This window comes from Pimephales promelas, chromosome 19, assembly GCF_988280905.1.
Source record: "Pimephales promelas chromosome 19, fPimPro1.hap1.1, whole genome shotgun sequence".
Lineage (NCBI taxonomy): Eukaryota > Metazoa > Chordata > Actinopteri > Cypriniformes > Leuciscidae > Pimephales > Pimephales promelas.
Window position 1 is genome coordinate 8,980,745 of NC_142787.1, and position 24,423 is coordinate 9,005,167.

General features: G+C 39.4%; 1 protein-coding gene across 1 annotated transcript in view; it reads right to left on the bottom strand.

The window, feature by feature from the left end:
• Positions 1-24,423, bottom strand: part of jmy (junction mediating and regulatory protein, p53 cofactor) — a 65,866-nt gene that overhangs the window by 17,333 nt on the left and 24,110 nt on the right. Inside the window, exons 2-6 of the mRNA XM_039650239.2 lie at positions 19,553-19,726; positions 11,035-11,185; positions 2,314-2,483; positions 2,052-2,217; positions 1,769-1,965 (exon numbers count right to left, since the gene is read on the bottom strand). Coding sequence (XP_039506173.2) covers positions 1,769-1,965; positions 2,052-2,217; positions 2,314-2,483; positions 11,035-11,185; positions 19,553-19,726 — 858 coding nt within the window. The remainder of the gene's footprint in view (positions 1-1,768; positions 1,966-2,051; positions 2,218-2,313; positions 2,484-11,034; positions 11,186-19,552; positions 19,727-24,423) is intronic.

Here is a 24,423-nt window from a genome sequence, read left to right on the forward strand (position 1 = left end):
GCACAGGCCTTTCTTCAATAATAGTGTTAGGTCAGACTGTAAATGTAAAATGCCCTCATGTAGCAACAATGAATGAAGCAAAAGTCAATTTTGTCACCTTTTACCGTTGGGGAAATTGGTTTAACTACCCTCACAGTACCCTCACCCATTCTCACGTGTGACGTCTACAATGACTGAGGTTTTGTTAGAGGATGAAGGAGAAATAACTCATGATTGGGTTATGCAGATGTTGCAAGCCATTAGAGCCTAAGTGGCATGGACCACATCAAGAGATGCTGATCGGCAGTATTGTGTCAAGGAAGGAAACCTTCCTATCACCTACAGGGATATGATAGGAGTGAGCCAGTGAGGAGCCAAGGGAAGAGCCAAATGCAACAGGCTTTGGGGGCCAACCCTTCGGTGAAGACTCCCTCATAGCCTTCCCCCATCCATTTAGTCAAATCCCCATAGCAGACTCAGTGTTTACTCAGCAGGATACAACCCTTGTCTTTGAAGAAATACTGCTCTCCTGTCTTTTGTCTTCCTCTGTGCAGATACCCACTTGATGGCTATCCCGAGACCCATACGCACCGACCTATTCACCTGCGTATGAAGACACCACTTCCATAAACAACGAGACCCACTGCCAAGCCAACCATCACTAAAGGATAAAGAAGAAAAAAAATACACAACGCAGAGAAAAGACTTACAGAACCTTTAGTCATCCATCAACATTATCAAGATTGTAGTAACCATCAGGACATCGTACAAAGTGAAGACTCCAGAATCATTGTTTTGCTGAAAACGTTGCATGCCACACCCGAAGATGGCTGCATTCTGGGATTCACTTGTGCACAAACATGATGGTCCAACAAGACAATCTTGATATTTCAACTAAATTAAAGAAGATGACTGAAGATGATTCGTCATGGTTCGGAAACTTGATTGGTAAACCGTGGATGTGGATGAAGGAAATAGCAATTCTGCTGTCGTTTCTCTTATTAGCTTACTATCTATGCGTCCACAGTATCAAGTGTTTCATCCAAAAAATGAATCACACCTCTCACGAGAAAATCACAGTTCTAACCAGAAATTATTATCTATTTAATTTCTATTATCCGTAAGAACTTCACGGACCCTAATTGCATGATTTGTATTCAGTGTCAGCAGGCAATTACAGAAAAAGCAAACACAGAACATTAGTTTATGTGCCTGTAACTAGCAAAAGTTACAAGAGTGAACTTTTAAGCATTTAAATTTGTACTTAATGTGAGAGATATTAGTACTTTCAAAAGGGGGAAATGTGGGATTACAAATTTTATTAATTAATGATTAATGTTTTAAATGGAGAAAGTCTCTAAATCTCAAATGCAAACAGGAGTTTATAATTCTGACTGTCCTGTGACCGCACAGGAAAGCCATGCCTTTCCTGTTTCTCGTCTCACCGTGTGAAAACTCCTGTTTGAAGTTTGAACACCTGCTATGTTAATTTCTGAGACCATTTGCCTTGAAGTTCTAGCATCACATGCATTTCCATTTGCTTTGTTTCAGTGTCTCCACCCCTATGCAACCCACCCCCTTTTTAAATGTATAAGAATAGTTCTGTATTTTAATTTGTTAGACTTCTTTGAGATGACTACAGCGACAAAATAAAGAACTTCTGCGTGAAAGATACCTCAAAAGTCTCCTGGTCTGTTGCGTTGAAGAAAAAAACTTCACTACAATAGGCATTCTTGTGTTTGAGGTAGGCCTTTTGTTTGAGTGTTACCTTCTTGTGTTTGAGTGTTACCTTCTTGTGTTTGAGGTAGGCCTTTTTGGCGGTGATACGACCCCTGCGAGCCTCCAGCTGCCTCGATCTCTGCTGAAGCCTGGCCTCATCCTCCCTCGCAGATGTCAGAGGGGTCACAGGGGTAGCGGAGTCATCGGTGGCCTTCATAGCGTCAGGGCTCTCGTACGTGTCATAGTAGACCACCTCCTCCTGCCTCTCTGCACGCACACACACACACACACACACAGGCATGAAAGGTGAGCGACCACAGCGTGAGGACACACACACACTCACTCACACTCACCGCTCATCTGTCTGCGCAGACTCTGCAGTTGTGCAGTGAGCAGCAGCTCTTCATACTTCAGGATCTCGAACTGGATCTCGTAGAGCTGCAGCTGAAGCTCGTAATAAAGCGTCTCGAGATGATCCAGACGCACCATCGCATCCTCACCGTCCTGAAGACCCTGCATCTGAGAGAGAAGACCGTGTGAGTCTGTTTGTGTGTGTGTGTGTGTGTGTGTGACTCTGCATCTGAAAGACCACGTGTGTGTGTTATGTGTGTGTACCTCCTCTCTCAGGCCGTGTTTCCTCTGCTCTAGGCAGATCTCTTTGGCTCTCATCAGCTGCAGTGTTTCTTTAGAGACAGCATACTGTAGTTTCTCCATGCGCTCCACAGCCGCTGCCCACGCTGCCTTCCCGAACTTCCTCTGGTCGGCCCGCATGCGCTCGAACATCACTGCAGAGAGAGAGAGAGAGTGTGAGAGAGATGGATGGAGAGAGAGAGTGTGTGTGTGTGTGTGTGAGAAAGTGAGTCTGTGTGTCTGTCTGCGTCTCTGACTGTGTGTGTGTCTGTCTGTCTGTCTGTCTGACTGTGTGTGTGTGTGTGTGTGTGTGTGTGTGTGTATATATATGTCTGTCTGACTGTGTGTCTGTCTGACTGTGTCAGTCGGTTTGTCTGAGGGTGTGTCTGTCTGACTGTGAGAGACTGTGTTACTGTGTCTGATTGTCTGTCTGTGTGTCTGTCTGTCGGTTTTGGTCTCTGAGTGTGTGTTTCTGACTGTGTCGGTGTGTCTGTGTGTCTGTCTGACTGACTGTCTGTGTCCGACTGTGTGTGTGTGTGTGTGTGTGCGTCTGACTGTCTGTGTCTGTCTGTGAGAGACTGTGTTTGTGACTGTCTGTGTGTGTGTCTGTCTGTCTCACTGTGTATCAGTCTGTCTGTGTGTCTGTCTGTGTGTCTGGCTGTCGATTTTGGTCTCTGACGTCTGTGTGTGTCTGACTGACTGTGTCTGTGTCTGTCAGTGTCTGTCTGTGTGTCTGACTGTGTGTCTGACTGTGTGTCTGTGTTAGGGCTGGGCGATATGTCAAAAATATTTTATCGATAATCGGCTTAAAAAATATCGCGATATCCGATTATATCGTCTACCCAAGCCCCGCCCCCAACAAGCGCCGCCGGAGACATCACTGCCGACACCTTACACAAAACATGTTGGGGCCGTTTACACCTGGTCACCTCATACGTTTTCTGTGATCGATCGTGAAAAGACCAGGTGTAATGCCCTCCAAAATGCATTCGAGACGGATTTGAATCCGATCGCTCGAACCACTTGAGGAGGTGGTCTGGGCCGTATTCCAGACGAAACTGGACAAGTATAAATGGATCTGGTTGTTGAAACCACATATATAAATGTTACGACTTTACCAAAAATGCTAAAAAATAAACGTGTAAGAGCGTGTTGTAGGCCATGTCATGTTATTTTATTTAGATATGGATATGACGCTACTGCGACACGCATGATCACCTCAGATGAGCAGCTGAGCGCCTATTAAGCCAACGCGCCGCAATCTTGCAAATCAAAGTGAAAATAATTCGCAGACACTTAATACTACAATCTTCATTAAAAGTAAAGAAACGAAATTATCTTACCATTGCTGTTGCCGCTCTCTCTTATTGCTGCCTTTGCTGATTTTGAAATTAGCCGAAGATCAATACAATGCAGCTCATAAATCTGTTACTTTCCGTGACGTGCACTTCATTAAATCTGTATATAGCGCGGGAATTGAAGATCGCATTTCCATTTTGCAAAAACACATTTATGTGACCAGGTGTAAATGGAATAGTTTTGATAAATCAGATAACTATCCGATCTGAGAAAACGCATGAAGCGGCCATATAAACAGACCCGTTGAGTTTGGCTGCACTTTGACAGCCAGGAATTTAGTTTAGCTAATTTAATGATTGGCACGTAAAAGGTCTTGAACGAGCATAAATCATTAGCTATGCTGTTATGTCAGTTTTGCTAATAATTTCCACACTGTTCTTATCGTATGTGTTTGAAACGAATTTCGTTTCGCGAGGAGAAATGGTGAAATACAACTGAACAGAACAAAACCAAATTTGATGATTGTAAGAACAGTGATGCCTATTTGTTTTTCATAAGGTCCGATGTTTCTCTCTTTTCTTTTTTTTTGCGTTATTGCCTGAATTAAGTTTAATTACCCAATTATAACGTGTAGCGCTGTTTTTAAACTTGTATTCAAACTACAATATATTTGTGATTTCTAAAATTAGGGATTAGCTACTTGTTTTGTTCTGCATGAGGAAAAACTTTCTGGTTTTAGAGTTCCAAGGTCTCTTTAAGCCGCTTTATAAAGATTACTGCTTTATTTATTTAGAAACAGAAGTTACTAATAATTATATTTGGGTATTTTATTTATTTATTTTTGTTCATGTGTTAACTTAAAGCAAAGTATAACGCTCCCAATATCTACTGTAACGGAGCTCCCAACATTGCAAACTCTAAACGTGAGATATTATTTCTTCATCCGTTTGCAACGAAATTTTAATTTTAATTACAATGGTCACGTTTTTATTTTTCTATTAGGCCTATTTATTATGTACAACATTTATATTAATATTCAGAAATGGGTAAAGTTACTTTTCTGATGAACTTTAATTATACTGCAAACCAAAATAAAATATTGGAGATATCTCTGCTATTCTGAATTAACAGGATAGTTAATTTTTTTCGTCTGCAGAACGAAAAGATAAAGATCAAGAAATCCAGGAAAAAATGTTTAACAGAATTACGAAAGTGATAAATGATCAAATGATGTTTAAATGATGTTTGACAAGGAACGCATCTCAAAGTCGCATACAGACCAACACAGACTCATGTTGCCATTGGAGCAGTCAGCGCCGAAAAACAGGCACATAAAATATTAAGCTTACTAAAGTTAGAAAAGTTCAGTGAGTGATTTTCTTTATCCTTTGTACTTTGATCAACATTAAATATTGGCACCGAGTACAGGCTGTCAATGCACGGATTCAGACACAGACCAACTGTTCAACCATTTAAGACAAAACCGACTGTGTTTACGGGGATATTTTGAACTTGAAAAAAGATGTGTACTGATGTCTTTCCGTGGTTGAAACAATTCTTCTGATGTTTAATCATGTTTATTTGATGCTATAAATTAACAAGAAGGATATTTGTGAGATATTGTATGCGCATTTGTCAGTGCATGAGAAGCGGCTGTGTGTGCAGCTCAGAAAACAGTGCGCATGCAGAAGTGTTCTCTCGCGTCTTGCGCTTAAAGAATTCTATCAAGAAGAATCGATTTTCTATTCTTAACCTCACTAACTAGCCAATAGAAAATATTCAAATCATGCTATTGTATGTAAATAAATATGTGTATAACTATAGGGCTATGCTAAATATATTTGTATTTTTTTTTTTAATTGACGGTTATCGTCTGGACCCAGACTTTATAATCGATATCACGATTCTTGTGAGACATCGTCGATATACGGTAATATCGTCATATCGCCCAGCCCTAGTCTGCGTGTCTGACTGAGTGTCTGACTGACTGTATGTCTGTCTGTGTTTCTGACTGTCTGTCTGTTTGTTTGTCTGTCTGTCTGTGTGTGTGTGTCTGACTGTATGTCTGTGTGTCTGTCTGACTGTATGTCTGTCTGTGTTTCTGACTGTCTGTGTGTCTGTCTGTGTGTCTGTGTGTGTGTGTGTCTGACTATGTCTGTGTGTCTGTCTGACTGTATGTCTGTCTGTGTTTCTGACTGTCTGTCTGTCTGTGTGTGTGTGTGTGTGTGTGTCTGTGTGTGTGAGTCTGTGTCTGTGCAGCTTGTGATCGCCACGCAGCGTCACATATTAAAATAAACACCACCAGGCATCAGTGGCAGTGTTTATGTGGCCTCCGGAGGGCGCTCTCGCTCTGTGTAATGCCAGCAGTCCCTTCTCAGCGATCTCGTACTGCGTACTTGGACTTCTGCAATAACCAATAGTTCCACCATCCATCCATCGGTACCAATATATCGGCAAGCCCTATGAATCGGTCGACCTCTAGAGGGAATAGCAGAAGATCTCAGATCCTTCGTCTATATTAACAGCTGCTCATTTACTGAAACTACGAGTGGCAAAGTCGTGAAATCATTAAATAAAATGAATTAGTCAAATAAATAAATGATTAAATTACATAATTCTAATAACTGAATTTTCTTCACTGTTAACTTTTTATTACCAATAAATTTACATGACTTTTCATAACTTTAAAATATAGAAGCTTTTTTATGCCGCAGTATAAAAATAAAAAAAGCACATAGTGAGAAAAATAATCTAGAATTGAGAAAAAAATGTTTTAATTCATAAAAATATATATTTTAGATTATAACAACATAAAATGTGACATTAAATTAAGAAATATGACTTCAGCTTACATTGAGTTTTAGCTGTTTTGTCTTATTCTATATCAATTTAAAGCCCTTTTAGAAGTCCAGTTCAAGTCAGTTGTATTTGTATAGAAACACCGCTTTACAGAAAATCAAGATGTTAATGTTTATAATATCTAGGGGTGTCACGATTCTCCAAATCCTCGATTCGATTCCATTTTCGATACTTAGGTCATGATTCGATTCGATTCTCGATTTTTATCAATCGGCCAATCAGGATGCTCTCTTTATTACATGTGCTTTACGCCCATTTCACACATACTCTGTGTGCAGTGTGTATGCAGTGCGTGTTGCTGTTTATACAGGAGCAGCACGTGCAAAAGTGCTTTATATATGCTGCGTTTGCAGTGCGTAACTGATCTGTGGCTGTACCACAAACACATACTCACTATTTTATTTCAAATTCAGAAGATATTGCAGCAAATTTTATTAAAAAAAAAAGTTGTCAGCATTGCGATTCTCTTTGTACACTTATACAAACTTGAATGGACGTACGCACATTTAAACACAATATAAACAACATAGGCCTATAATTCCATGCATTACTTCTATATATATATTAAGTTTCTCAAGCAAATGGTCAAATATTTAACCATGTAGGCTACTTATATTAAAATCGCCAACATTTAATTTAAAATTAAAATTTAAAATTGACAAAAACAGCCGACTCTGCCTTTTCTTTTGCATTTAAATTTTAATACAATAAATCTTGCCTGTCAAAAAGAAGTTGTTATTCTACCTCCACAAATGAGATGAGTGTCGTTCATTATGTCCTTGTTGAGGTAAATTGTAGTTTTCTTTGCTAAAACCCCGGTCTTAAAGTAAAAAGATGAAAAGTAGTATTTAATGAAATATAATTATGGTGAGATTACTACATTTTATTGAATTAAATGCATTTATAGAGAAACTAATACATTTACAGGTCAATCTGTGTTCATTTGGACCACGAACCGTGCGCTAGTCACTTATTTCTGCGTTTGCAGCACAGCAGAAATAGACTCGGCGCGGAAACGGTCTCTGCACTACGCACCGCACCTGGAACGGATCGATGGACTGCATCCACGTGCAGCGTGAAAGCTGTTAACATGGGTACGGAAACAAATACGCACCGCATATGCATTGCAAACAGAGTGTGTGTGAAACGGGCGTTATGAGGCACACATGCAAGCCAAGGTCTCTCGCTCTCTCCCTCTCCATCGTGCGCGCAATACCGTTTGGAGCACAGTTTTTTCTGTCTCAGCATGCACGTTCGTTCTTGTTCGCTCACTCTAGATTTCGGGAGATTTTAAATAATTTGTGTGTACAGGGGTTAAAGTGAAAAAAAAATTTGAGCCTGAACTTTTTTTTGTGATGTTGACGGTGATGATGACGACGACTGATCTTCAATGGCACCATTTATTTTATATATTTTAATCCTCATTTAACCCATAATAAATATCATATTTAACTGTACCATACAGAAATTGAATAAGTTTATAAAACAGTCTACCCTGCATAAATTATAAATGAAATATAGATTAATCCTTATCAAAGCTACAAGCATTCTTTAGTCAAATGCAGTTAGTAATTTTCTGTTCTTTAGGTTAACTTTACTGACAGACAGAATTAATGGCTCCTGTAACTTAAAGATCTGCCGCTGCTAACAGGATCTCCCGCTTCTCATTCTCTCACTACTATTTACTTCCATTTAAGATTTTATTTAACTCATTAAAAACTATTCTTGAGAGGATACTCGACAAAATATACATTCTGGCATATGTGTGTGTTATTGTTCTTTCAAGCGCAAAAGAGAACTCGATGTACTCGCGTGTCTTTCTGAGCGTCGTGTGTGTGTCAGGAGGACATTCACTGAAAGCGCGTTCTCCTTTGTCGCGCAGAAATGGTTTAAAGCATTTGCGTGAATAAGAGCGTGATCATAATCCTAGCTAAAGGATGACAGACAGAAAGAACGGATGAACACTGCGTTAATTGCCATATTTTAAAACGTTAAAGCTGGACAAAAAAAAAAAAAAGAATCGCATGCGTTGACGTTGACACTTGACAGCACTTGTCATACATTGCTGACAGAAAATATTAAGGTTTGAAGAGGACTCGTTTTCATGGTAGGCTACACAGATTGGTTTTTTTTTAATTAGTAAGCTACACAGAATGCTCTACAGTTAATATTTAGCTGATTTCTTGAACCAACCAACTCACATCTCCTTTCTTTCTTTTCATCCATGATGACATTAGTCACCTGTTTCTGGCGTTTCATCTGTGTCACGATCTATTTTTATAGTCAATGGTCGCAACCGCTATACCTGCTCATTACCTGCTTTCAGTGAGCTATTTTACACAGGCTCGGTCCTGCTCCTCCGTGGCGATGACGCATGCTGTTAAAAATCACAAACAAATTTGAAAGTGGGGGGCACATGTGCGCATAGGAAATTACACCCATAGGTAAGACATCATCTCGAGCTTTATGAACTTGCGCTGGCTTTCACCGCCGTCACTTTCGTGAAGACAAGTATGGATCTCAATCACACGTTGTTGCTAGGACCCGCCCTGCTCTGCTTCTGATAGGCTTGTAAAGCGTTGCTCTCATATGATTGGTGGGTGAAATCAATTGACTCGAAAATATTAAACCGCATTCAAGTTCACAATTTTTTTCCCCTCACACGTCACACCCATACACCGGAGATCCGGCACGGTGCCGGAGTACTTTAAAGGGTAACTAAACACCAAAACAACTTTTTTTAGTTAATGATCTGTAAGAATGGAGCTTCATAAATGCTGTTCATTGATTCGAGTACATTTTTTGACAATTGAGTATAAAGTGTTTTGATTTTCAAATATATGGTGTAAAAACGTCTGAGTGCCGCCCTCTTCAGGTTAAACGGAAAGCTCCTGCAGTAGGGGTACTTGCTGACGTAGCGAACTCTCAGACGCACTCTGTCACACCCTTGGTGCGAGCTCACCACGCCCTTGGCAGCCCCTGGTATAAAAGCATCTGGTTCCGTCAAAACTGCTGTAGCGAGTCAGGAGTTGGATTTATGAATATTGAAAACGATCAGGATACTATAGCATATAATAGCATCTAGTTAGCATAGCATTTATATAGTTATTTAGATTATTTTTGAAAACGACCAGGATAGAGTATTGTTGCATCTATTTAGCATAGCATTATATAGATAATTTAGATTATTTTGTGTAGCTAGTAGCATAGTACAGTTAGGATAGCTTCAAGTTAGCATAGATTTATCAGTGTTTAGTACAGTGATCAGGATAGTAACGGAGGTGGACATGGGCTTCTCCACACGCAGTGCCAAACACTGCTCGTCCTGCATGGACTCCTCCACCGCAGCGGCGTCTTGATGTGAGTGATCATGGATATTTTAATCACAATTTATGGTTAGGATAAAGTTAATCCTCTAGGGTCGACAAACGAGCCGGTGCATTTTGCTGGATTTTTTCATATAGCGGCATAATATCAATAGCGTGCGCTATTGAGATCAACTCGACGACATAACTCATCAGATGCCGGTCGCGATGCGGGAGTTAAGACCGCAGTTTGAGCCAGCAGCTCGAATGGATTTGGCCCTGTGTATACATACAATTCACCCTCATCCACTTCAGGTGAAGGTGAGGGAGAAAAGTCCTCGACTTCAAATGGCCGCTCTGTTGCAAAGGCAGCTATTGAGTCACTCCAGACTAGTCTCGCTCTATTTTAGAGTCTGACAGCAGCTGTCACTCACGGCGGGTCTCAGGTGCACGCCCCCTAGCCCCGCTGGGGTCTGCCCATTTTTTCAGCATTTTTCAAATATTGCTAGTGGGTGGAGTCAGGCTCTGACCAGGGGTTTAGTTACCCTTTAAGCCCTGCGTGCATCAATATGCGGGAGACTCCCGGCACTTCGGCGAGACTTGGGATGTCTGCAAACTGGGGCTTTTTTGAAGCGCGAACGTTGTCAACATAACTCACTGGAAATCCAAAAAACTTCCACACCTGCGACTTCAATGAAAGAGGAGGGGGTTCAAGTTCTGTCGACGGGACTCCTGCATCTGCAGTTTCCATGCTATCTTTTGAATGGCATAGAGGAGGGTTGACCATAGACTCACTCGCAGCACTTCAAAATGCGTATTTTTTTCTCCTCGGCCCCGGTACATCGGGGCGTTGCAGCATCGACAATTTTGAATTCATTTAGATCGATTTCGATACGTTTTGCGATGATCTGAAGCGTTTGCTGCTTGAGAACCAGAGATTTAAAGGTCTCATGTTTCACACTAAAGCTTCTTGAGTCCGAAATTCTCGTACGAAATCTTTGCACGTTGTAAAATAAATACATCCTCATCTCGTGTCAATCATGTGCCTTTGAATGCGAAGCTGACACTGCCTCGGGAAACTCTCATCCGTCCTAAAAAAAATCTGATTCGTTTTCTGCATTTTTTGCACCAGTAGCAAGTATTTTGACAGTCCAGAGCCACCGAATAACTAATACAAAACATGTGAGTGAAAACATGTGACGAGGTGGCGGTCATGTGATTCGCCGGTGGTCATGTGACTCACCCTTCTGAGCACGTGCGGTGGTCTCGAAGTATTTGACGGTCAGGTCCTGTATGGAGAGCACAGCGGCGTGAGCTTTCCTCTGCCAGTCCTCATCCTCCCTGCGTAACGAGTCCACGCGCCGAGGGCCCAGACGCTCTGTCTGCAGAGAAATCTGACACACACACACACGCACACACAGGTCAGATAACATCCTCATCACTGCTGTAACCACGTGCACAATGACTTTGAGTTTGCTACTCAAACAGGCCAAGCACGCTTTCACTGTGTGATGTAGCCAAGAACCATAACTATAATCATAATGACTAATAATGGCAACACTTTATTTGACAGTGTCCTTGTTACTTGTTACGTAACTTACATAGTAAATTATGCATAATTACATGCAACTAACCCTAAACCAAACCCTAATGCTACCTGTACATGTAGTTAATTATCCTTACTCTGTACTAAAATATATAATTACACTGTAACAATGACACCTAAAAGCCCAGCTGAAGTGCCTTTGAATGCGAAGCTGTGCTGATTTCCACTGAAACAGGAAGCTAAGGCGGGACATATTGAATAGCTCCTTCCCCTTTTCAAATAGCCAATAGCGTTTGTTTCCCTCAAAGACTGATAGCACCATGGAAGTGAAGAAGTATAAATTCATTAAATGTGTAATTTAGATTCCACAGTGTTTTAACCGAAAAAAAAAAATGCATACAGTGTTTACCATTTTGAGGCCATAAGATTAAGCCAAGCATTCCAGGTGTCGGATATTAGCTTTTGTCTTTATGCACTTCCTGACCAATAAGTTCAAGATACAGCTCTGCTTTTGTCTCTATGATAATGGTTATAGTTGAGCAATCTAGTCAGGCTGATGGGATTAGCCTCAATACCCTGAATAACAGTTATGCTAATGAGAGCAGACCTGCAAATGTTTGGTAACAAGATCACACCTACGTCATTTGCATGCTTTGTCCCTAGTCTCCTCCTCTCTGTAAATCCCTCCCCCTTAAAAATGAATATTTAGTTGCAATGGTATAATGTTTAGTTAGACTCGAGACGAGATTTCGTTGACTACAGCTACTAACAGCTTGTGTTCTCAATAAAGAATCCTGCTTAAGATACAGCCCAAGTCTCCTGGTCTTCGCTCCTGGTCTTCTACACTTGAGAAGAAATGAGTTCACCACAGAAGCTAATCCGAGTGCTGGTGATACGCTGGGCTCAATCGTAAATGAGGGAATAAATTCTAGTCATTTCATTTCCTAAACAAATGTACAGTTGTGAATAAAAAAAATGGAATAAAACTTGAGCAGCCGAACACGCATCTCCAACCAGTAGCGTAATTTTGTTTTAAAAATGTGTGGCACAGGTGTGGAGAGAGGTTGCTAGAATGCTAAGATATAGTATGTACAATATACTGTATGTGTACAATAACATTTTTCAGAAAGATTGACACTACAATGTCCAGAAAGCAATTTCAATAGTACATTGGGTTTAATTTGCCATTTAATGAAATCTACTGTACTAATATATGTTAGTGCCAAGAATTTTCATGTGAATAAAATCCATTTATTCGCGAGTGTAATTTTTGTGTTTTCATCATGGGCTAGCGGTAGTACTTTTGCCAAGCGTGTCGGGGGTTCTAATATAGTTTATATATTTTTTCATCCAAACTGAATATGTTCATCGGTGTTTGTGTATCAAGCAGGGACATGCTTGTGAGAGTACTAGAGAGTCTGGTCGCACTCAGCTCTGACGTCAGCGCTAGATCTCTTCTTAAATAGCAAACAAAATTAATTTGTTGTAATTTTGTACATCATGTAATTTTGTTGTAAACGTACATCAGTGCCGCGAGTTGATTCAGATAGTGGTCGGGAGAATATCGACCCTGGCAAAAACACATATTGCTCCGTGACCTGTCAGTGTCACATTAAGGGATGGAGCTTTACACTCTATAGTACATATTCATACTAAAAGCTACAAAATGCGTATTTTGAAATAAAGGGTAACACATCATTTTTATTTATTTATTCCGTGGCAGAAACAAGCTTCAATTTGCTGTTTGAATCCAGTGATGTTTTCGTCAGTGATGACGATAACGAAATGATTTCGTTAACGCACCGTTTTTTTATGACGATAACGCGACGATGACTAGCTAAAAATAGCTCTGAGGTGACTAAAACATGACGAGACGTTTTCGAGTTTTCGTTGACGAGACGGAACGAAAATGATTATAAGTCTGACGTTCACAATGCATGTAATTTATGCCTGTTTTGCGTGAAATCGGTCTGTATGGAGCTAAAAATAAGTATCAGCAATGCTGCCGTTTCCTATCGCGTGCGTCCAGCACCGGCCGCCGCGCGCGCGCACCAGATTCCACACAACAACAACACAGGGTTTAATGGTAGTTTTTGTACCAAGTCAAATCAATAGAGTTGGACAAAAACTATTATGCATTATACATTATGTTTGTTTTTACAAATAATATGCATCTCATTGTTGCATACTACGTTGTTCATTGCACTTTAGCAATTTCTAAAATAAAGCCACAATTGCTAAAGTAAGAAGGTTTTTATTCTTGGCTTTTTTTGGAGTAAAACAGTGATTCCACTGTTACCACTTTATCTGTGTACAATGTTCTAGTAGCTCAACGTTTTTGCTGTTTAAACTTTAAACCATTCCTTTATTACTGTGATAACTGGTGAAAATAGCTTTTAATATTCAGGGGTAAAACTAGAACTTGAAATATGGGGATAAAAGGTTTCTGCCCAATGTGACAATGAAGTACAGCTTGGCAATGGCAGCACTGCATCTCCATCAATGAGAAAGTCTAGTTTATTATACAAAGGTTTTAAGGTTAGCTTGTTTTATGAATTGCAACACTTGCTAAATCTGTCAAACTTAAGCCCATTTCCACTACTTTTTAAACTAAATTAATTTGTTAAAGACTACTTTTTTTAACTAAAATTGATTAAACTTGACTAAAACATTTTGGTGTTTTCGTCGACTAAAACTTGACTAAAACCTTTTGTGTTTTCGTCGACTAAAACTTGACTAAAACTATTAAGTTTATAAGTGACTAAAATGTGACTAAAACTTAAAAGCATTTTCATCCAAAAGACTAAGACTAAAACTAAAAGGGCTGCCAAAAACAACACTGTTTGAATCATTTGAATAAACGACTCAGTAACTCTAAGTTTTAGTCAATTTAAAAATATAAATCATTTCATAATTAAATATGATATTTAAACAATATTACAGCAGTACTTAACCCACATCTGCAGTGCAAAGATGGATTTTGTTTATATTGATTGATAACAGCGTATTACTCTAATTAAATCTATTTATTAAATGTAATAAAATTCAATGTTCAAATTGCCCTTATAAAGCGTGTTTTCCCTTGTGTGTGTGTGTTTTAGACTCAGCATGACTTCGTTAAGATTGACTAGTTGAGTCTTCAGAGATCTTCAACACTCTCTCAAACACACACTTACACTATCACACACACACACACACACACACACACACAGAAACACAACACCTGTATGCAAATAACCCTCTCACGCCGTTTTTACAGTTGACCTGCTGACAAACTTACAATTCAGGTTTGTGTTCTGAGATCAGTGACACTGTGAAACCCCTCGTCATTCACACACAACACAAATGCAAATACTCACACACATTTACATGCATTTTGGGTGAATTATGTGTATTTATATAGAACACACACAATCACACACACACACTCACACAGATCTCTGAACTGTATTCCACACATAATAAACACATTTACATGACAGTTATGCAGCTTAACATGTGCAGGAATGGCAGATGCTGATCACAGGTGTGTGTTAGATCAGGTGTGTGTTTCACCAGTGTTGCTACAGAAGCTGTCAGATGTGTCGGATTTGAGTCAGACGAACATACGGCCAGCGAAGCACATGAATGAATGCATGAGGACATGAATGAGTGACTGAGGCATTATGGGGGATCGGGTGTCAGGTGACCAGAGAGGTGCAGTGTGGGTATCGCATGTCCATACATGAATCAGACATGCGAGACGAAACACACACGCAAGAGTCCGTGTTTCTCAAAGATAAAATAGATCAAAATCAAGATATAGATTCAGCTTTGATCACAAGAATAATATCACTATTCTCACAGTCACAAAGACCATATCGGGTCTATAGCTAATCGAGACGGCTACAGAGGGAATGCATTGACACGTGACTTTCCCGCAGTGACAAACCCCCCCCCAGCCGGACCGAGTGGCAAAAGATCTGCTGCGTGACTGGATTTAATAGGGGAAAACTGCGGAAATGCGACTAAATCGAACAATTTTATCAATTTAAACTAAATGTTGGACTCAATATAGTGGTTTAACTTTATATTATAGACTGCTATGGAAAGAGGAGCAAATGGATCGCTGCAATTCACAGAAACAACTAGACTCCATTCAGCGAAGGTGGATTTGCAGTTATCATTTTGTGTCAATATAAAGAATTTAGCTGTAAAACCATAACCATATATTTTGTATTGTTATATACATTAACAGCTCATCAATTATATATTTATCATTGCATATTCTGCATTATGTTTTTTTAATAAACACTGACCAAAAAACGTATAAAGTTTTAGGGCTGGACGATATGATATAACACACTGATATAAGTGATCACCCGGATTTAGACCTACCAATATTATATTTATATAAAGTGTTCACAGGCAAATTTGCTTTATGTTTAGGTCTGCTTTTATTTCCCCGGTGTCGAAATCAGGCAAACATAAATGTCTGGCAACACGATTCCTGGCTGCATGTCAATATCCATGGATCACCGGATCTTTAGTAAGTTTTAAGGAACACTATATTGAGTCCAACATTTAGTTTAAATTGATAAAATTGTTCGATTTAGTCGCATTTCCGCAGTTTTCCCCTATTAAATCCAGTCACGCAGCAGATCTTTTGCCACTCGGTCAGACTGAGGGGGGGTTGTCACGCGGGAAAGTCACGTGTCAATGCATTCCCTCTATTGCTTTCTGGGAGGAGAGTCGGGCCCTTAAATATTGTTGTGGACAAAAACAACAAAAAAAGGAGCATAAAAATATCTCAGTACTGTAAGTTCAGTGATCATCTTCTGATTACGGAACCAGAGGAGTCAAAGTTCTGTTAGAATCTCCTGAACGAAACTTCTGAACGAATCTTCTGATCTTAATCTCTGGATTTGCATTTTTCAGTTTTGCATTAGCCTAAATGTTTGTTGCATTTAGTTTGCATTTGCTTGTAAGTTATTACAATTCTAACTGGTTCGGTAAAATAGGCCCCTGACTCAAATCAAATCAAATTAAATCAAATAATAATATTGTGGCGTTTTGAGGTACCAATTTTTTTTTATCTTGATCCAGCAAAAAATGAAGATTTACTGTCCAGAAACATATAACACTTGTATAAGGATATTTTATAACAATAGTATTCCATGACAGATATTGTATGTATTTTTAATGTTAAAATGGCATAAAAATATGAATTTGATTGTGCTTATTAATTTGCTCGCTAATGCAGAGAGACTCCATCCACACGCTCTTCTGATTGGCTAATCGAGACGGCTATTGCTTTCTGGGAGGAGAGTCGACAGCTTTCAGCCCGTAAGGTCCTCACACACTGGTCCTTTGTCACAAATTTTTGCATGTAAAAAAAAAAAAAAAGATCTCACGTTGTGTCAATCATAGGGGTGCTCCGATCAGGATTTTTGGGGCCGATCACCGATTACTGGAAGCTGTATCACCCGATACCGATACTCATCACCGAATACAGAGTCTATTTGAAGCCTTCTATTTATCATGTAGCATTATTATTAAACTATATTTAACAACAATGTACATTAAGAGAATACCTGTGTATTTATCAGACATGAAAACGGGTCAGGGTGCGCTTGAGGCAACATGAATCACAGCACGCAGCTCTCTTCAAGTCCGTTTGGAAAAGTTCTAAGCACAAAGGAAATACATATCGATGCATAGTGTATTATAGAGTATCTATCTATGCAATATTGAGCCAAATTTTCTTTTAACAGTTTTACATTTCAGTTACTGTGCGCTAGAAGAACAATGATAGTGCTCTCCAGTGTTGTGATACACATGGTAGAAAGGAACATGATTGAGGTACTACAGCAAGAGAGTCAATTTATGCGAAACCAGAGCTTTATCTACAGATAAAGTATAATAATATTAACATTTAATCATCTTGGAGAGAGTTTTCATCGTTGCCGAACGCAACGTGCTGTGCTGTTTTAATGCTGAATGGAGATGACTGACAACGCGCTGTTTGAACGTGAATGGAATGACTGACAGCGGAGGGAAAAGTTTGTGAACTCGAATTTAATGACTTAAACATTAATTTCTATCTCACATTATACTACAGTACGGCTTCAAATATATTATGAGTTTTGGAACTCAACCTGAGCGCTCGTTGCTGCGGCGATCGGTGGATACAGTGTTCTCTGTAGCTCGCGCAGACTTTACTCGGACACACGCTTCCGTTGCGGACAGACTCTATTCTTTCCGGTGATTTTACGTGTTGATCAGAGAGGCCGCACAGTTTGACAAGCAGACAGTGGCGTGGTACACGCATTGCAGATTAATTGCTAGTGAATTGCTTTTTCACACACCTTGTACAATTGCCAGACAGCTGAAGCCATTTTTACCAGGGCATAAAAAAATTGTCTCGCGAATTTTGCGTCATCTGATCTGCTTTTCTGGATCGGCCTTTATAGAGACCACCAATCACACATCCCAAAGCAATTATCGGCTGATTGTGATCGGCGACCAATCAATCGGAGCACCCTTAGTCAATCACGTTTACACACCAACTCCGAAACTCTCGTTTGTCATAAAAACATTCGGATGGGATTCAATTTTCTGCGTTTTTTCGCATCCGTAGCAAGTAAAGGTGAGAGCCACCATGTGACAAGTACGAAAAAACGCATACAAAAATTTCTCAGAGTGCAAAGACCTTTACTGTGATTAGGGATGGGTATCGTTAAGGTTTTATCGGTATTACTACTCTTACCGATACCGCTTATCGATCCGGTACTTTAACGGTATTCTTATCGGTTCTTTTTGGTGTTTTTTTTTTTTTTTAAGAATTAAGAACATAATTTAACTCTATATTTTGAAATGTAAAATAAAAAAAGCAAAACGAAGAAAAAATATATTTTTGTTATGCAGCAATGTGCAGGCTTTTTTGTTTTATATACAAAAAGGACACATAAGAAAAAAAACAAGTAAAAACACAAGAATAAAATCAATCAAAGATACAAATTATATACAAAAGTGCTTTAATTTCAGGAAGGTGTACTAACATATTATCTTTTCAGGTAATTGTTTCTGTCTGAAAAGAAACCTAATTTAGTAATCAAATATAAAATAGCACTGTATAGTTTATCATAGACAGATTAATGCTTATTAAATCTAAAGTTACTTATTCAAAAGCTGTGAGTGATTTTCTCTGCCTTTTGTTGTTTGATTTGCATTAATGGCTGAATCGTCAGCAGGTTTAGGCTATTAGACTGCTGCCCCTTTAAGACCGAGAGCAAATCTAATCGGTAACTGAAGCACCATCATTTTCTCCCTATTATTTACGTCCATTTAAGACATAATTGTGTTTAAGTGAATGAACTGTGTTTAAGCGAATCTCAGAGCTGATCATTTTGACATTTGTATGTATATTTGATAGTTAAGGAGGACACACGAAGCCCAAAGTATAGGCTACTTTTCTTGTCTCGTTGCAGTCCATTTCGGAGCGCGCACCGCCTTGTGAACAGGCTCTTGCGCAGGCTTTTGTGTTTTTAATAGCCATTTTTTGATCTTGCAACAGTAGAAGACAGCATTTTGCAACAATCGCCGATCGTGCTGATTCTGATGGTACGTTTGGGTACAGCGCTCCGCAGTGCTGTGAAGTAAAGGAATTCAAGCTGGACAGATCATGCGTCTTGTTTTTTAACGGTTTTATCTCAAATTTCTTCTTTTTATAATCTTTGGAAGCCGAAATACAAAATATATTAGAATAATATCCCACATCTAAAGTGTAACCACGTTGAATGTTTAGTTCTGTCCTCATTGTCACTCATTAAGCAGGCTGTCGTGTTGCGCGTGCTGTGGCTCAGCGTGAGAGATCGCTCTCTCTCTTCTCTCCCTGCTGAACTGCGAATTTCAAATTTGCATCACAGACAAATGGTTTAATTAAAATATAGTTTATATATAGAAAAGGCTGGCGATATAAACATGTTCAAGATAACGTCTTTATAGGAATGATAAATAATTTCTCCAGTACCGACAGCAGAACCGATAACGTCCGAGCTTATCGATACAGCGGTCTTTCAAAATTCAGCACCGGGGCCCGTTTAATACCGGGTTTCGGTACCCATCCCTAACTCTGATCAGAGCAGGGGCTGCTGGGATGCTGCGGTCACTGTGACGATGAGGGCGTGACCTTGATGTGCTGGGATGCTATGGTCGCCATGTCGACGGGTGTTACCTTGATCTGCTGTCTGCGCAGCATGGCCAGCTCCCGCATGTCTCTGAAGGGCTGCAGGAGATAGTGGTAGAGCTCAGTTGTGGCCTCCACCAGATCCCCGAACGCCTCGTCCTGCTCGCCGTACAGCTGAAGCAGCTCCACCATCCGCTCCACGCCACGCTGCTGCTCCAGCAGCTGCACACACACACACACACAGAGAGAGAGAGAGAGAGAGGGAGACACACACAGAGAGAGGGAAAGAGAGAGACACACACACAGAGAGAGGAAGACAGAAAGAGAAAGAGATTTTTGATTTTTATAAAATAACTTTAATTCATATCACTTCAATTCAATTCATCAAAAAAAATTACAGCAAAAAACACAACTCTCCCTCCTCCACTGTACAAACAGCATCATTATAACACCATTGTTGTACAAAAGTTCCAACATCATTCATTGCTCTATAATACCTAAAATCTATTGTGATTCTAGATTTTACAAAAGCTTTGAAAACAGGCAAAAGCTCCTGACCATGTGTTTTCTCAATTGTATTCCTTCTTGTGATAAGTATGGCAAGTTTTGCTTGACCTACCAAAAAATTAATCAACTGCCATTTCATCTTTTGATTCTGCCTATAGCCAGCTCCCAAAATAAAAGTGCTTTGAGTAAAAACCTCTCCACAATTATAAAAAACCTGGCCTAAAATATCAAACAATGGCACCAATCTTTCACATTCTGAATAGCAATGAAATACAGTCTCTCTATGCCCACAAAAAATACACTTATCATCAACACTAGGGTTGATAATAGATATAAAAGCATTTACTGCCACAACACCATGTAAAATTTTCCACTGTAAATCTCCAACACGTTTTATCAATGGTGGTTTATACAGCGCCCTCCACACTGGTTTTACTTCATCATCTATTTCAAGTTTACTTCTCCACACTGTGTCAGTTCTTTTATCTAACATTGTTTTATTATGCACTTTCACAAAACATTTGTACATCAATTTACCCCCTAGCGTGTTCAAATCTAAATCTGTTAAAACATTCAAATCCAATAAAGGACCTGTTGCATCTTTAAAATCTGGTGTAAGACCAAGTTTTGGAAAGGAATCAGTCTCATCCAGACTTACAGACCCATCTTTAAATCCTTTCAACAGCTTTAATTCATCATGTGTTAGTTTTTCCTTCCAAAGTTCAATTATTTTTGCAGTTTGGCGAATTGATCTCTGCCCCAGCAAAGTAGCCACAGCATTAATATCATTCAGTTCAGGCCCGGCCACATCAATAACATGCTTCAATTGAACTTTTTTAGAAGTGCACAATCTCTGGGTGAGACCAATTGTGCTCTCTCCTGCTATATCGAGCCTAGCTCCTTTAACCAAGGGTTCTTCGAGCAACCAAAACAAAGAGTCTGTTTTCTCCAGTCTTTGAATGACAAAAAGTCTCCAAACTTTAAAAAGTCCACGATAGAAAGATGGTAGTCCATTAAGGCAAATGTTCTTGTGGTCCATTAAAAACAATGCAGCATCCATGCCAAGACCTTCTACCCTTTGTAGGATTGTTTTAGCTATCATTCTCCACACCAGATCCGCAGACCCCTTCAAAAACGTTTGTACAAATTGTAAGCGGAAAGTCGCTAGCCTGCTTTGCAAGTGTACCAGGCCTTGCCCACCCTCCTCTCTGGGCAAATAAAGCACACTTTGAGGAATCCAGTGTAGTTTGTCCCAGAAAAAATTAACCAAAATTGTCTGTAATTTTGGCAAAAGGCCAACAGGTGGATCTACACAGGACAACTTATGCCACAATGTTGAGGCTACTAAATTATTAATGACTATCACTCTTCCTCGAAAAGACATTTGTGGATGGATCCATTTCCATTTTTTAAGTCTGCCCTCTATCTTTTCCACAATTCCCTCCCAATTTTTCTGTTGTGCAGCTTCATCACCCAGGTATACTCCCAAATATTTGAACCCCCCCCCTTTTCCATAACATCTCACCAGGTAACTTTGGCAAACCCTCCTCCCATTTTCCAATTGCCAGAGCATCACTCTTCTCCCAATTTACTCTAGCAGACGATATTAAACCAAAAGCCTTTACAACAGACACCAAATTTTCAATATCCTTTTGACTGTTAATTATTATTATAACATCGTCAGCATATGCTGACACCTGATGCTGTAACTCTGTGCAATGCAAACCCACAATTTTGTTTCTTAGTTTAATTAACAAAGGTTCAATGGCTAGGGAGTATAACATTCCCGATAGTGCACAACCTTGCCTTATACCCCTACCGATATTAAACGGGGCGCTTAAACCACCATTGACTTTCAACATGCTTTCAATGCTCTGATACAACACTCGAATCATTTTAACAAATTTCAATCCAAAACCAAGACTCTAAAGTCCTCCACAGATATTGATGTTCAATTCTGTCAAAGGCTTTTTCTTGATCGAGCGAGATAAATCCCAAATCCACCCCCAAAAAACCAGAAACATCCAAAACATCTCTTATTAGATGAACATTATCTAAAATTGATCTACCTGGCACACAATACGTCTGATCCACATGAACAACTTGGTTCATTACTTCTCTCAGTCTGTTAGCCAAGGCCTTTGATAGAATCTTCATATCAGAACATAACAAACTTATAGGACGCCAGTTCTTAATCTCCTGTAAACTGCCCTTCTTAGGAAGCAGTGTTATAACAGCTCTTCTGCAACTCAAAGGCAATGAGCCTTCCGTCAGACTCTCATTAAGAACACTTAGTAGGTCCTCACCAAGCACAGACCAGAACTCTTTATAGAAATCCACAGGGATTCCGTCAATACCAGGAGACTTCCCACCTTTCATATCTTTAAGGGCATTCAAAAGTTCCTGATTAGACAGGGGTCTTTCCAAATGTGCCTTTGAGTCTTCAGCAACACTGGGCAATCCTTCAAGAAAATCAGCAGACAACTGAACATTCTCTTCATATTCACACTTAAACAGCTCCTTATAGAACCTTACAGCTCTTTGTCTTATTTCATTTACTTCAGTTAATTCCTGGCCACTTTCTGACCGCAAAGAGTGAATATATCTGCATTGTCCATTCTTTTTCTCCAAGCTAAAAAAGAATTTAGTTGGAGCATCCATATCAGTTACATTCTGATGTATTGACCTTATCAATGCTCCTTGTGCCTTTATACCAAGCATATTATCTAAAAGAGACCTTTTGGACTTCAATGTCTCAGCTTGTCTTGGTTCAACATCAGCCAACGCTTGTAATTTAACAATTTCAGATTCCAAAAGTCTCATTTGTCGAGTGATGTCTCGAGAAACATTGAAAGCATACTGTTGACAAAGCATTTTAATTTCAATTTTTCCATAGTCCCACCATTCTCTCAAATCATTAAATTCTTGCTTTCTTAATTTGAATTGACTCCAAAAGAAACAAAAAACTCCTTTAAAATTCACATCGCCTAACAAGGAAGTATTGAAGTGCCAGTACGCACTTTTAACCTTAACATTTGCAATAAACACCTGACATAAAACCAAAAAATGATCAGTAAAACCAACTGGCACAATTTCACATTTTTTCACAACATTTACATGGTGTTTAAAACAATAAAAAACGATCAAGTCTTGCCATGGAAAGAAAATTGTCTCTTGTATGGAGCCACGTGTACTGCTTCACATGACTATTAAATTCTCTCCATAAATCACATAAACTATGTGTCTCTATCAGTTCACGAAGAGCTCGGCTTGAAGCTGCATGTGGCTCAACATGGTTCCTGTCCAACATATCATTTTCTGTGCAGTTGAAGTCTCCACCCAAAAACACATATTCATCATTTTTACAACTCTGTAAAATTGTATTTAAGCTATTAAGAAAACCAATTCGTTCTACACCATTTGTAGGGGCATACACATTTACAAACACCATTTTACACTTTTCAAAAGTAGCCCGTATTATCAAAAGCCTGCCAGCTATTACCTCTTCCACCTGACATGATACAGGCAAAAACCTTTTTGAAAATAAAACAGCCCCTCCTCCTCTGTTAGAACTCATATGTGTTAGGAGCACTTCTCCCTCCCATTCCCTTTTCCAATCAATTGCATTCATGCAGTCGCTATGAGTTTCCTGTACATACATTACATCTATATTCTTTTGATTTATTAACTCATACAGCAACATCCTTTTCTGAACATCTCTTGCACCATTTATATTAAGTGAGCCCACCTTAATTGCACTCATTAATAAAAATGAAAAAAAAAAATGGCACAAAAAAATCATTAAAAGAAAAGGACACATGGAATTATGTTGTTTCAAAACCATTTTCATTATGTAGCTCTTGTCTCAATTTTGCAACAAACTTTTTAAGCCTGTAAATTTCTTGGACAGTGAATTGTTCAGTTCCTTCACCCCTCATTAATGGTCCAACTGACTCAATGAACAATCTCCGATCAGGAAAAAAATCCACAACATGTACATTTTTTGCATTCTTAGTTTTGTGCAAAAAATCCCTGATTTTTACAAACGAGTATTCACTCTGTTTTGCTCTATTTTTACAGTCAGGTGCCTCATCTGAATCATCCACTGTGCTATGTGCACTATCATCATGTTTACCATCACTGTCACTACTTTTACTGGCTCTTCCCATCCTTGTCCTGACCCTTTTCCTCTTGATATTAGGAGTTTTGAAAATGTCCTCCTCATTGACTGACTCACTGTCCACTCCTCCTCCCTTTAGAACTGCCTCTGCTGCAGCCTCAACCACCTGACTACATTCAACCGGCACTTCTATCTCCATATCATTCACCTGTTCATTCTCGCTCTCCACCACATTTTCCTGTTCCTGCACCCCAACTACACCTCTATCCTCAGCAGTACCAGCATCAGCAGT